The sequence below is a fragment of the Oncorhynchus tshawytscha genome, linkage group LG27, assembly GCF_018296145.1.
Source record: "Oncorhynchus tshawytscha isolate Ot180627B linkage group LG27, Otsh_v2.0, whole genome shotgun sequence".
In the NCBI taxonomy this organism is placed as follows: Eukaryota; Metazoa; Chordata; class Actinopteri; order Salmoniformes; family Salmonidae; genus Oncorhynchus; species Oncorhynchus tshawytscha.
This window is the reverse complement of record NC_056455.1, coordinates 8,164,683-8,178,580: the sequence shown is the minus strand read 5'-3', so window position 1 is coordinate 8,178,580 and position 13,898 is coordinate 8,164,683. Positions and strand designations below refer to the sequence as shown.

The following is a 13,898-nucleotide window of genomic DNA, read 5'->3' as shown; positions in this document are numbered from 1 at the left end:
AGAGCTGGCAGCCAGCGTTGGGGTGACAGTCACTTCAGTCAGTCAGTCAGGGAACGTTTGGAATGAGTGAGGAGGACACGGACCGACAAAAGGTTTGTACTTTACCCAAAGATGCATCTGTGTCGTGCTGCTCTGCATCACTGCCATGGTTGTTTTTCTTTTTAAGACATTTGAGGTCTAGGAAGGAAGGGTACTATTTGATTTTGAGTTGTTGGACGTTTTAAAGTCAAGCTGTATCATGTTTTACATATATCTGTATAATGTGCACCAATGTGGGAAGAACTTACCAGAAGTTCCTACAAAGTTAGTCCTTATACAGTGCATTTAGAAAGTATTTATAGAGCCCCACAGTAAAACCTAGTGGTCAAACAGGGAAATGGTTCCATTCGTTTTTCCACCATTCATTTTCCCATAGGGAGTTTAAAAAAATCATGATAAACACTATTATTGCACACAAAGTGCAACTTGCATGCAACTTATTATGTGACTTGTTAAGCACATTTTTACTCCTGAGCTTATTTAGGCTTGACATAACAAAGGGATTGAATACCTATTGACTCAAGACATTTTTACTTTTCATTTTTAATGAATTTGTAAACATTTCGCTGAGAAATGAGAAATTCAACTGAGAAATTATGGGGTATTGTGACACAAAATCTAAATGTAATCCATTTTAAATTCAGGCTGTAACACAACAAAATGTGGAAAAGGGTAAGGGGTGTGAATACTTTCTGAAGGCACTGTAAGTGAACAGCGATATGATACCTTAAACATTCCTGCTCAGAATTAAAACCCTTCATGAGTTTAAGGCATCTGGCGTCTGAGGAGGGACTAATTCCCACAAGCCTCTGTCCTCCTCTCTGGGCCTCCTGTTAAATCCATTGATCACTATCCCTCCCCCCCAGAGTCTTCTCAGGTGGCCCGATCTTTGTCTTTCACATAAGCCTAGGATCATACCAATCCCCTGCTGGAGGGGGGACCTGAATCTCCCAGGGGCCAGTCTCGCATTACATTACAGAGAGGAAGGATTGTCTAATCTCAGCCTTATAGGGTTCTTTCTCCTCCGGAAGGAGAACGATAAGGAAGAGCCCTTATCTCCATGATGAATTTACTCTGGGACTTGGAAGAGAAAATCAATGTGGCCAATAGGATTGTGAAGGGTGTTTGAGAGGGTGCTTCAGTTCAGCTAGCGCCTATCTGAACTCGGCTAGCCTGAACCAAACGAGTGTGCTCTCATACTCTCTTAAAAATGAGAAATAACGGCAATAACGGCCAGTATACATTTCCTCAAAATAGTCCGAATTATTAGAGAAATATGTCATTAATTTAGACGTTTTTGCCGAAGAGGTCTTAGTTGCACAATTTTACATCAAACTAAGATGTTTGTGCAGTATTTTTCAATGGAAAAATTTGCATGAAAACGAGTCATTTCTCTTTGAATGACAACAAAGACTTTATTAAAGAATACCTACTGTTAAACAATCACAGATAAAGGTGTTTAGATTCCGGCTCCGAACTTCGGCTTGCCTCCAGAAAAACTGTTCTGTGCCTGAACTGCCGAAAAACCCCTCACCGGAGTCCAAAACGTCACAAAATGTCGTCATAATATATGCGTGTGCGTGCGTGCGCGTGTGTGCGCGTGCGTGTGCGCGCGCGTGTGTGTGTGTGCAGTCGATGCATTTGTTTATATTGACTGAGCCTTCAGGACCTTCAGTTGATATTTGAAGAGAGAGATAGCGAGAGAGAGACAGAGAGATTGAATCTAACCTGTGTTAGTCTAGTCTGGCCCTCGGGGTTAATAACAAAGGCTGATAGTATAGCTGAAATGCCACAAAGCTAACACATGAAATGCATTGGTAAATGCTCTTTCCAATGCACTGCCTTCAAACACTTCATGGTCATTTGTAGATAAATGACTAAACAGAAAGGAGCAAATACTCCATGTTAGCCTCAAATGAGAACAACCATTATTTGATGTCACTTTTCACTCACAAATGTATTGCTTGCAATGCTACTTTTACAATCTGTTTCCCTAATCTATAAACACGTTCTGCAATATGAAGCATTTGAAGTCAGTACATTGGAATGAGCATTTACTTATTAATTTCATGAATGAGCATTTCAGCTATACTATCAGCATTTGTTTTTAACCCAAAGGGACAGACTAGATTAACACAAATCTGTCTCTGAACATAATGTTTCCTGTGAGAGAATACAGTGGTATGTTTAAACCTCTCTGGGGTAGGGGGCAGTATTTTGACATCCGGATAAAAAGCGTGCCCAAAGTAGACTGCCTGTAAACTGCTTGTATTCTGAAAAATGAGGGAGTAAGATGGACCCTGGGAAGTGGACCCTGGGAAGTGGACCCTGGGAAGTCCCAGAGCTGTTTTCTGCGCGCGACCAAGAGCGGCTGCCTTTCTTGTTTTTCTTTTATATAGACGAAGCTATTGTCCGGTTGAAATATTATTGATTATTATGACTAAAAACAACCTTAGGATTGATTATAAACATCGCTTGACATGTTTCTACGAACTTTACTGATACTTTTTGGATTTTTTGGCTGCATGTTGTGACTGCCTTTGAGCCAATGGATTACTGAACAAAACGTGCCAACAAAACAGAGGTTTTTGGATATGAAGAGGGACTTTATCGAACAAAACTAACATTTATTGTGTAACTGGGAGTCTTGCTAGTGCAACCATATAAAGATCATCAAAGGTAAGTGATTCATTTTATCGCTATTTCTGACTTTTATTACTCCTCTACTTGGCTGGTAACTGTTTGTAATGTTTTGTGTGCTGGGCGCTGTCCTCAGATAATCGCATGGTATGCTTTCGCCGTAAAGCCTTTTTGAAATCTGACACAACGGTTGGATTAACAAGAAGTTAATCTTTAAGCCGATGTATAACACTTGTATGTTTTATTTATTTTTATTATGAGTATTTCTGTTTTTTAATTTTGCGCTCTGCAATTCCACCGGATGTAAAGTGAAGTGGCCTATGGGTCACTGAACGTCATACTGCAGTGATCAACTGTAGACCTCGGTGGCTTTGTTCAGGCACTGAGCTCTTCACTCTTCCCTTACCACCCAGTGTAATGTTCAGTGACTGACCACTGCCTCCTCTACTTCCCCTCCCCAGATCTGCTGCCTGCTGACCTGGAGCGAGTGGTGAATTGTGAGGCTGTGAAGCTGGGCGAGAGCCCTGGCAGCAGCAGCTCTGTGATGCTGACTCCTGTATCTGAGGTGTCCTCCATGGAGCTGGCCACCCTGTCCCCCGGGCCCCAGGGAGAGGTGTCCCCCTCCTCCCAGGCCTCAGAGAGCGGAGCCTCAGATGCCAGTGGCCCCGAGCAGGGCCCAGAGGCCCCTGGAACAGCCCTGGAGTCAGGCAGCCAGCCGGACACCTCCAGAACAGAGGGGGGTGAGGAGGTCAAGGACCCCAAGAGGATCAAGCCACACCTCCACTGTCCCGTGTGCAAGGTCACTGTCAACTCTACGTCCCAGCTGGAGGCACACAACAGTGGTACGAACACTACAGTCTCTGGCGTAGCACACCCTGCAGCATAGGAACACGTCATATGCCATGATTTATTTATTTTTTATTACAGGCTATTAGCTTTAAAACTGAGAAGAAAAAAAATCTACAAAAAATGTGTAGAATAGCAGGAAATTAGCTATAAAAATGTCTCTCTCTGCCCCAATGGCAAATATATACAGTGGGGAGAACAAGTATTTGATACACTGCCGATTTTGCAGGTTTTCCTACTTACAAAGCATGTAAAGGTCTGTAATTTTTATCATAGGTACACTTCAACTGTGAGAGACTAAAACAAAAATCCAGAAAATCACATTGTATGATTTTTAAGTAATTCATTTGCATTTTATTGCATGACATAAGTATTTGATCACCTACCAACCAGTAAGAATTCCGGCTCTCACAGACCTGTTAGTTTTTCTTTAAGAAGCCCTCCTGTTCTCCACTCATTACCTGTATTAACTGCACCTGTTTGAACTCGTTACCTGTATAAAAGACACATGTCCACACACTCAATCAAACAGACTCCAACCTCTCCACAATGGCCAAGACCAGAGGGCTGTGTAAGGACATCAGGGATAAAATTGTAGACCTGCACAAGGCTGGGATGGGCTACAGGACAATAGGCAAGCAGCTTGGTGAGAAGGCAACAACTGTTGGCGCAATTATAAGAAAATGGAAGAAGTTCAAGATGACGATCAATCACCCTCGGTCTGGGGTTCCATGCAATATCTCACCTCTTGGGGCATCAATGATCATGGGGAAGGTGAGGGATCAGCCCAGAACTACATGGCAGGACCTGGTCAATGACCTGAAGAGAGCTGGGACCACAGTCTCAAAGAAAACCATTAGTAACACACTATGCCGTCATGGATTAAAATCCTGCAGCACACGCAAGGTCCCCCTGCTCAAGCCAGCGTATGTCCAGGCCGGTCTGAAGTTTGCCAATGACCATCTGGATGATCCAGAAGAGGAATGTGAGAAGGTCATGTGGTCTGATGAGACAAAAATAGAGCTTTTTGGTCTAAACTCCACTCGCCGTGTTTGGAGGAAGAAGAAGGATGAGTACAACCCCAAGAACACCATCCCAACTGTGAAGCATGGAGGTGGAAACATCATTCTTTGGGGATGCTTTTCTGCAAAGGGGACAGGACGACTGCACCGTATTGAGGGGAGGATGGATGGGGCCATGTATCGCGAGATCTTGGCCAACAACCTCCTTCTCTCAGTAAGAGCATTGAAGATGGGTCGTGGTGGGTCTTCCGGCATGACAACGACCCGAAACACACAGCCAGCGCAACTAAGGAGTGGCTCCGTAAGAAGCATCTCAAGGTCCTGGAGTAGCCTAGCCAGTCTCCAGACCTGAACCCAATAGAAAATCTTTGGAGGGAGCTGAAAGTCCGTATTGCCCAGCGACAGCCCGAAACCTGAAGGATCTGGAGAAGGTCTGTATGGAGGAGTGGGCCAAAATCCCTGCTGCAGTGTGTGCAAACCTGGTCAAGAACTACAGGAAATGTATGATCTCTGTAATTGCAAACAAAGGTTTATGTACCAAATATTAAGTTCTGCTTTTCTGATGTATCAAATACTTATGTCATGCAATAAAATGCCAAATAATTACTTGAAAATCATACAATGTGATTTTCTGGATTTTTGTTTTAGATTCCGTCTCTGACAGTTGAAGTGTAACTATGATAAAAAATTACAGACCTCTACCTGCTTTGTAAGTAGGAAACACCAACTGCCAATTTTGCAGGTTATCAAATACTTGTTCTCCCCACTGTATATACTGTACCTGCTCCAGAGTGTGTCTGACATTCTCTTCCTCCCAATCCACTCCTCCAGGTACGAAGCACAAGCAGATGCTGGAGGGCCAGAGCGTCCAGCCGCGGCGCCGGGGGAAGGTGGCGGGGGCTGGGGGGCGCTCGGCCTGCAAGAGCAAGCGCCTGGGCACCAAGGGCAGCGTGGGGGTGCCCAGCAAGAACTTCCACTGCGAGGTGTGTGAGATCTATGTCAACTCGGAGACCCAGCTCAGCCAGGTGAGGAGGCTAGGGGTCGAGGGGATGGTGGCAGGGGAGGGCTGGGGGTTGCACAGGGTGTGGAGGGTTCAGCAATGGGGAGAGAAGTGAAACAGCTGGGGTATAATTTCGTATGTTGACTTCCTGAGTGGATCTGAGGTGATTGGACTGGACAAGATCTGGTTTCATGTTCTCTCACAGTGAGGCCATTGAGCCACTAGTCTATGTGGAGATCTGACACACTGGGTCTCTTTCCACCTCCACTAAACGTGTTCTGAATTGATGGAGCTCAAAATGACCCGAAATAAGCTGGAAAGAATAGAAGATATTGTGAATGTAGCCATGGGGTATGGGAGATAGACAGGGATGACCCTCTGGGCTACTCAGGACTCCTGGCGCTGTTTGCGTGACATGCAAGGTGAGAGGAAAGAGAGGGGGGTTGTGGGTAATATTGCGCACCCTGAGAGGTGCTTGATAGAGAGTGCTAATCGAATAAGACTCTCATTCAAATGTCTCTGGTCCTGCAGTGTTTTTGGCTCTGTGTGGGGTTATTAGTTATTTTCATTTATCCTTTATTTAACCAGAGAAGGTCACATCGAGATTTAAATCTGTTTTTCAAGTGTATCCTGTCACATGATGAATACGTTTTTATTTGACATGAGCAGACAGATAGATGAGGTCACTCTACAATAGACTTTGAAGGGACAGACTATAGAACTACCTCTTCAAACAAACTTAACACTTGATTTCTTGGTTGGACTAATTATTTTCAGGGTCTTTTTCCACATTTTGTTACATTACAGCCTTATTTTAAAATGTATTAAATAGTTTTTTAGCAAATGTATTAAAAATAAAAAAACTCAAATATTACATTTACATAAGTATTCAGACCTTTTACTCAGTACTTTGTTGAAGCACCTTTAGCAGTGATTACAGCCTCGAATCTTCTTGGGTATGACGCTACAAGCTTGGAACATATATATTTGGGGAGTCTCTCCCATTCTTCTCTGAAGATCCTCTCAAGCTCTGTCAGGTTGGATGGGGAGCATCATATTTTCAGGTCTCTCCAGAGATGTTCGATCGGGTTCAAGTCCGGGCTCTGGCTGGGCCCCTCAAGGACATTCAGAGACTTATTCCGAAGCCATTCCTGCATTTTATCAGACTAGAGGATCTTGTTTCTCATGGTCTGAGAGTCCTTTAGGTGCCTTTTGGCAAACTCCAAGCGGGCTGTCATGTGCATTTTACTGAGGAGTGGCCACTCTACCATCAAGGCCTGATTGGTGGAGTGCTGCAGAGATGGTTATCCTTCTAGAAGGTTCTTCCATCTACACAGAGGAACTCTGGAGCTCTGCCATCGAGTTCTTGGTCACCTCCTTTACCAAGGCCCTTCTCCTCCGATTTTTAATAAATTAGCAAACATTTCTAAAAACCTGTTTTTGCTTTGTCATTATGGGGTGTTGTGTGTAGATTGATCAGGGGAAAAAATATTTGATCCATTTTAGAATAAGGCTGTAGCGTAACAAAATGTGGAAAAAGGGAAGGGGTCTGAATACTTTCCGACTGGACTGTACCCATGACATTACTACCTCAGCCCTCCCATTTTTAAAGGTAGCAAAGGGCTCATGATGTAATAACAAACGTATGAAATGCTCTTTGCACATGTTACAGTAGAAGGTTTATAACTCCTGTGGTGATGCTAGCAGTGGAAATGTGCGTTTGAATTCACCTGGCGCAGCTACTGCATTTTTATTACAATAAAGCCATTCTGGAAAAAGCATCGTATGAGCATTTTACATTTTTATACTGTGATTGTTTTCCTACACTAAGCAGATGTATATCAGATGGTGATTCACTCAGAACGGTCTATTTGAGCCTGTAAGAGCTGTTTGCAGTATGTTATTGCAGGATATTGACGTGTTTATGGTGTGGTAATCTCGGCACATGGTATGATTGAACCTCTTTTCTAGGCTGTTTTGGGTAATTGTTTCCCTGATGATGTTTATTAAGTCGTACATGTAATCATATGATGGGAAGGTTCTGGAAGGTTTTGCAGCTCTCTCAGACCAGCTGTTCATGGAAAAGATACAGTATATATGTGGGCATGTGTAGCAACCTTGCCTACAACAAGCCTTAGTAGTGTATTCCAATGGCACTGTTAAAACCTCCTCTGATGAACTAGGATTAGCCAGTTGATAGTGGAACAGCGGAGAGAGAAATAGACATGCATACTGTAGATAGAGGGAAGTAAGTAGTGGTTCTCTTTGTGGTTTTTGTGTCCTCTAAATATTGTACACTGAGTGTACAAAACCTTAAGAATGCCTGCTCTTTCCATGACAGACTGACCAGGTGAAAGCTATGATCCCTTATTGATGTCACTTGTTAAATCCACATCCAATCGGTGTAGATGAAGGGGAGGAGACATCTTCAAAATAAAAGATTTTTAAGCCTTGAGACAATTGAGTATAGACTGTGTGTGTGCCATTCAGAGGGCGAATGGGCAAGACAAAAGATTGAAGTGCTTTTGAACGGGGTATGGTAGTAGGTACCAGGCGCACCGGTTTGAGTGTGTCAAGAACTTCAATGTTGCTGGGTTTTTCACGCTCAACAATTTCCTGTGTGTAACAAGAATGGTCCACCACCCAAAGGACATCCAGCCAACTTGACATAACTGTGGGAAGCATTGGAGTCAAAATGGGCCAGCATCCCTGTGGAACGCTTTATGCACATTCTAAAGTCCATGCCCTGACAAATTGAGTCTGTTCTGAGGGCAAGGGGGGGGGCAGCTTAATATTAGGATGGTGTTCCTAATGTTTTGTTCACCCGGTGTAGATCAGGCATGGTCTATTAGATAAATCCAACCATATAAACTAGATTAGCAGACTAATGTTTCTCCTCTGATCTCCTCAGCACATGAACAGCAGGAGACACAAGGACCGTCTGGCAGGAAAGCCCCCCAAACCCAAGTTCAGCCCCCACACCAAGAGCCAGCCCACCTCCAGCTTATCGGTGAGATACGGGACACACACAGATATACACACACACACGCTCCATTGCATGTGGTTGGAGGTTAATTAAAGTTTGAGACCCATAAATTTGAAAAATCGTCTTCGAAAATAATGGCCAATATTGTTCAATCTCTGAATAAAATGTATATTTATCTCCTGAATTGACTGAACTTTAATGAAATTGTCCCCAACCCTGACACACACACGCACCCCATTGCTCCTTCCTATGTGGTTGTCTCTCCAGTGAAGCAGCATGCCTGCCTGTGTGCCTATGCTGTCAGAGTGGTTAAGGACATTGCTTTGTGGTAGTGAATGGGTCCCATGTTCCTGAGACATCTAAGGCTGAAATACCCCCAGCACTACCCCCAGCACTACCCCTACTGACAAAGCCTGCAGCCTGAATCAGCACTCTTTATTAATCACTTTTGTACTCCTGTTATGTGCACACCTCCTCTCAAACCTCTCCTTCTCCCCATCTCCTCTGCTCCACCCCACCTCCACATCGCTATTTCTCCCTCCTCTGCATCTCCTCCACCGCCCCCTCTTTCCGTCCTCCCCTGCCCCCCTGCAGAATGTGAGATGGGCTGGGTATGCAGGCGGGGCCGTGTCTGCCATGAAGAAAATGTTCAGCCAGTACAACCTCACCTCTCTCTCTACTCAGGTGAGTGGCAGGGCCCAGGGCAGGCAGGGACAGGGGAGAAGTGGTCTGTCAGGGCTACAGCTGGCTTAACCACTGGAACTGGCTAGGTGCGGGGGATTGAACAGCACCAGAAACAAATGCTCTAATGTAAACTTTGTAAAGGGTTTGGAGTTTAAGCATGTCTGTGTGTCTGTGGTTCTGTCTTTTGTCTTGACTGTGTGAGAGTGTTCATAAGGCAAGTCCCCAAGAGGGTAGTTGTGGTGAGGGAAAGGATATTAGTATGGAGAAATGTACGAGCATGTTAATCCAAGGTAACGATGTGTGCTAAAAGAGCAATGTTCCCTGTTTGCTGAGCAAATGTGTGCTCTACTTTGAGTAAATATGTGCGCTTCAAGAAATGACATGCGCTCTCCATCTCTGCTCCCCTCTCTACTTTCCTTCCCTCCTTCGCTCTCTCCTCCTCTCCTTCAGACCAAACTGGCCTTCCAGAAGCAGCTGACCAAGAGCCTGACCACTGGCTTCCTGCCTAGCCCCCTCACCCAGCCCACCTTGTGCACCATGGCAACCAATCCTCTGGCTCTGCGCCACCCGGCGGGCACCACCTTCTTTCAGACGCCCTTCCTGAGCCCCACCTTGTTCCGGCCCGCCCCGGGGCCCCTGAGGGCCACGCACCCCTCCATCATCTTCTCCCCTTATTAATGACACAGTACAGCCCCCCGTCCCTCTGTCCCCCTCTGCCAACCCTCTTGCCCTCTTGCCCCGCCTCCATTACTGTGACTCACATGACGAGGGCCACGCCACGCACAAACTATGCAGACCACAGGAGCCAGGATGGAGAGAACAGAGAGAACGAGGCTAACAACTGCTCCTGTCAGGGAGGACACACCCCCAAGACCCCGCCTCCTCTCCACCACGCCCCATCTGTCTGCTCCTTCTCCTGTGGTTGGTGGCCTGAGGAACAGGACACATCTCCAGGGACATACTGGTGCAGTCAGGAGGCCTCTCTCTTACACAGCCATTTCATGGGTCGATTTGGTTTGGATTCTTAATATTATTGTGTAATTTATTAGAGAACAAAAATAGATGTATCTGTTTAGTGTGGTTGCCACAAATAAGGTCCCTTTACGTCATGATACTCCTCAGAACATTGTTTCTATTATTGGTTGGCTTGCTTTTTGTTGTTGTGGGTCGATATTGGGGATGCTAGCAGGTGAGCCCAATGCTCTCTGAGCTTGTGACTGTCTTCAGCCATATGTGGACCTGCAGCTCTGCAGACTTACGGACTCAAGTCTATGAGTGGGATCTGTCAGAACTATATGAACTCATATTTTTCCACCAACACCCTTCCACCAAGCCCCTATCTCCCAAACCCTGTTACTGGGCTCTTGTCATTGGAACCCAGAGCTCTAAATTGATGTGCAGAATAGATGCTGAAGCCCTTTCTCTCTCTCTCTTTCTCTCACTCTCTTTGAGTCACAGCCCAACATGGCCTTTCATAATTCATTTTTTTACCCTGCATTCTCAGAATTAAGCACTCATTAAGGTCCTGAAAAGGTCAGCTTGTCAACTTGATTTTGTCTCAAGTTGCAGATCTGCCTCATTAAAGATCTTTGCTCCGTAGCAGCGCTGGTGCATTGGTTCTGACTGTCTCTATTTCTCCCGTTGCGGAACGGGCAGCACAAAATCATTTTTAAAAGCCTGGCTGTCTTATATTGTAATCTGCCATGGTTCCCTGTATCCCAGTGATTTTATTGTGCTTGATCCCCAATTGTACTCCCTGAGCCATAGTCCTTAATTTTCTCTTGAGCTATCTCAGCAGGAGCTGATGGGTAGCAGTGAATGACAATTTCCCCTTGCTCAACAAAAAAAAAACACTAAGGGGTGGAAATTACTTGATGGGTTTACAATCCTCAATTAAAGGTTTCCACTGTGCAGAGAGATGTGTGGATGATGGGGGTGTGAGAACACATTTCCCAGATCACTGATTGGATCATCAGGAATGGAGGGAAAGAAACAAAGCACAGTGCCATGGCAACCACATTAAAAGCACCTTAAACAGATTTACTTATGAAAGCAATGAAAATATGTTCTAGTTTTTTTGTTGTTATTCCTGGTGTGATTTTTCATAAACTCATGCCAGTTTGATTGAGCATTTTTCAATCACACAAACAATCAACTTGTAACGATTCAATTGTATCGTTGTCATTATCCATGAGACGGGTCTGAATCTAAATCTCAGATCTAGTTCCATTTTAAAGCTATATGTTCAATCAATGTGTCTATGTTTCGAACGGTTATACAGTAGGAGAATATAGGATGTTGGGGAGGTGGCTTTATCTGATTCTGAACAATGTATCTGTACCTCTACAGAGATGCTCTACAGCCTACCGTACTGTATTTGAAAGGCAAATTCCAAGTGGCCAGTGCTAAGAGTCATTTGAACTGATGGGTTGTTGTGATGCGATTTCCCTTGATGGTCAATCTCATGCTCATGTTGTGACTGTGGGTTGAGCTAAACTATAAATAGCAGCTCTCATACTGTGGGATGGATGTTTCAGCCCTCTCTCTGTGTTGACATTGCTGGGCTTTCACCTTACAGAGGAGCAGGACACAGCTATTATATGGATTACACAGAACAGCCAGTGTTATTGATGTCTCAAGCGCAGTAGAACACATAATCACATTCCCATGCCCCTCTCTCCTAAACAAGTAGACCCACCTTGAAACGAACACTCAATAGCTCCCACCAGACCAGACCCAATACTTGGGGCTCCTGATTTATCCCAACACCAACTCTCTTTGCTGGTTTATTACCAAACCCAACACTTACACCGAAACCAGTCTACTTTAGCAACAGCAAAATGGGGAAAATCCTATGCAGTTGTTCCCTTCAGTTCAGTCAGTGCAATAGTATTTCCATGTGTGTGACGCAGCAGCGCCACCTGCAGCGAAGACCATGCTATGGCCCTTCTAGATCAAACCCAGCACTGTCTCTCCTCCATCTTTTCGAATCTCTTTGATTCTGTACATGTTTCTGAGGCCTTTGTCTTTGGGAATATGAAACCAAGCCGTCAGGTCTCTTTGCCATACCAATGTGATTCTCTCCAGTCACAGTAAGTTACTCAGTGAACCAGCCAGCCTATTGATCTCCAGTGTCTGTCTGTCTGTCTGTCTGTCTGTCTGTCTGTCTGTCTGTCTGTCTGTCTGTCTGTCTGTCTGTCTGTCTTTACATGGGAACTCTATGGTATTCAGACATTTAAGGACATTTTTAATAAATAAATGCATATAGAGAAGGCAAATTATCTATGTAGAAAATATAGAGTAAATATAGACATTTTATCAAAGTTGCTATTGTTATCTTTATCTTGATGAAACGCTATCTTAGCTGAGGGCAGACTGTTGATGTAGGCTACAGCAGACACACGCTGTACATGGAAAGGAGAAATACTGTGCTTGTTTTTTTTCTGTTTGTTTTATTCACATGGTTTTACTGTGCTTGTTTTTTAACCTACAAAAGAGACAAATGTTGAATCAAAAGTTGGTTGAGTGATTTTTCTTTTTCCCTGTTCAAATTTGAACTGAATTACGGAATTGAATTATTGACGTCACACAATAGATGTGGAACAAAAAAATGCCTTTCAGATGTAATTATCCAGTATATCCCAAGAGTGTCAACCGCTGGTCAGTTTCTGGCTTTCTCAGGGCTTTCAGCTACATTAATACCATACAATCGTCCACACAATCAGAGCCTCTCAAACGTCATCGCCGTAGAGACGGGTCATACACTGTACTTGTGGATGACGTGAAATAATAGCCATACAGAACATGATTGAAGAGGTTTCGATGTAAGATGTCCACACACGGAATATGACGGTCATATAGGAGGACATTGTGGTGTGTCCTTGTCTCTCTTTTTCACTCCTCCGTCCCTGTGCACAGCCAAGGGAACCATGGATAGACCAGCCCAGATACAGAGCTCAGTCCTGGGTATAATAAGAGATCTGACACCATGGATAAAACAAAGCACTAGGATCACATTCTCTTCAATTGCAGTGTGGTGAAATGTCAATTATCTATCAGTCTACCAGTGACCTATTTCTTTCTGTAAAAGAACATATGCTGTATGTAATGGCAGGCTATGAAACTGCAAGGCAGCCATGTTGACTGAGGCTACTGCCAGTGAGGTGGGAGGAGCTGGCATTTCTCAAAACTGAGTTTCCTTGGTATAGGATCTGCATATCACTGATGTCAAAGCACAGCTTTCATTTCCCCCTATTTTAGAAATGAGTTTTCACAGCAGGCATTCAACGCTGCAAAGATAATTGCATGAAGGTGAATGGAGAAAGGTCTCTTCCTCCATCCGAGTCCTGCCTGATTAGCTCTGTTTATACCTGGTTCCAACCTGCTGCCTTTGTCCTGATCTTGTTCACATTCTGATTGTGCCCACATTTTTAGACCCGTGTAGACAATTAAAAGACGCGTTGTGATCCGATCTTATAAGTGTAAACAGACAAGATCAGGACGAAGGTTGCATGTTAACAGCAGGTTTAAACAGGGCTATTGACAGAGAAAGGAGTGGCATGCTGAGGATCAACAGTCTGAATGATATTCTGGATTATCTGCACAGTATTCACACCCAGATGGTTTCAGTGGGCAGAACACCATAACATCATACTCTGGAGCGGCTCGAGATAATGGAGAG

General features: G+C 44.4%; 1 protein-coding gene across 2 annotated transcripts in view; it reads left to right on the top strand.

The window, feature by feature from the left end:
- Positions 1-13,898, top strand: part of LOC112225983 (zinc finger protein 385C-like) — a 211,588-nt gene that overhangs the window by 197,564 nt on the left and 126 nt on the right. For both annotated transcript variants that reach the window (XM_024390153.2, XM_024390154.2), the window contains 5 exons: positions 3,141-3,521; positions 5,379-5,572; positions 8,459-8,557; positions 9,128-9,217; positions 9,668-13,898. The exon at positions 9,668-13,898 is cut by the window's right edge and continues 126 nt beyond it. In XM_024390153.2, coding sequence (XP_024245921.2) covers positions 3,141-3,521; positions 5,379-5,572; positions 8,459-8,557; positions 9,128-9,217; positions 9,668-9,895 — 992 coding nt within the window. In that variant the 3' untranslated portion in view covers positions 9,896-13,898. The remainder of the gene's footprint in view (positions 1-3,140; positions 3,522-5,378; positions 5,573-8,458; positions 8,558-9,127; positions 9,218-9,667) is intronic.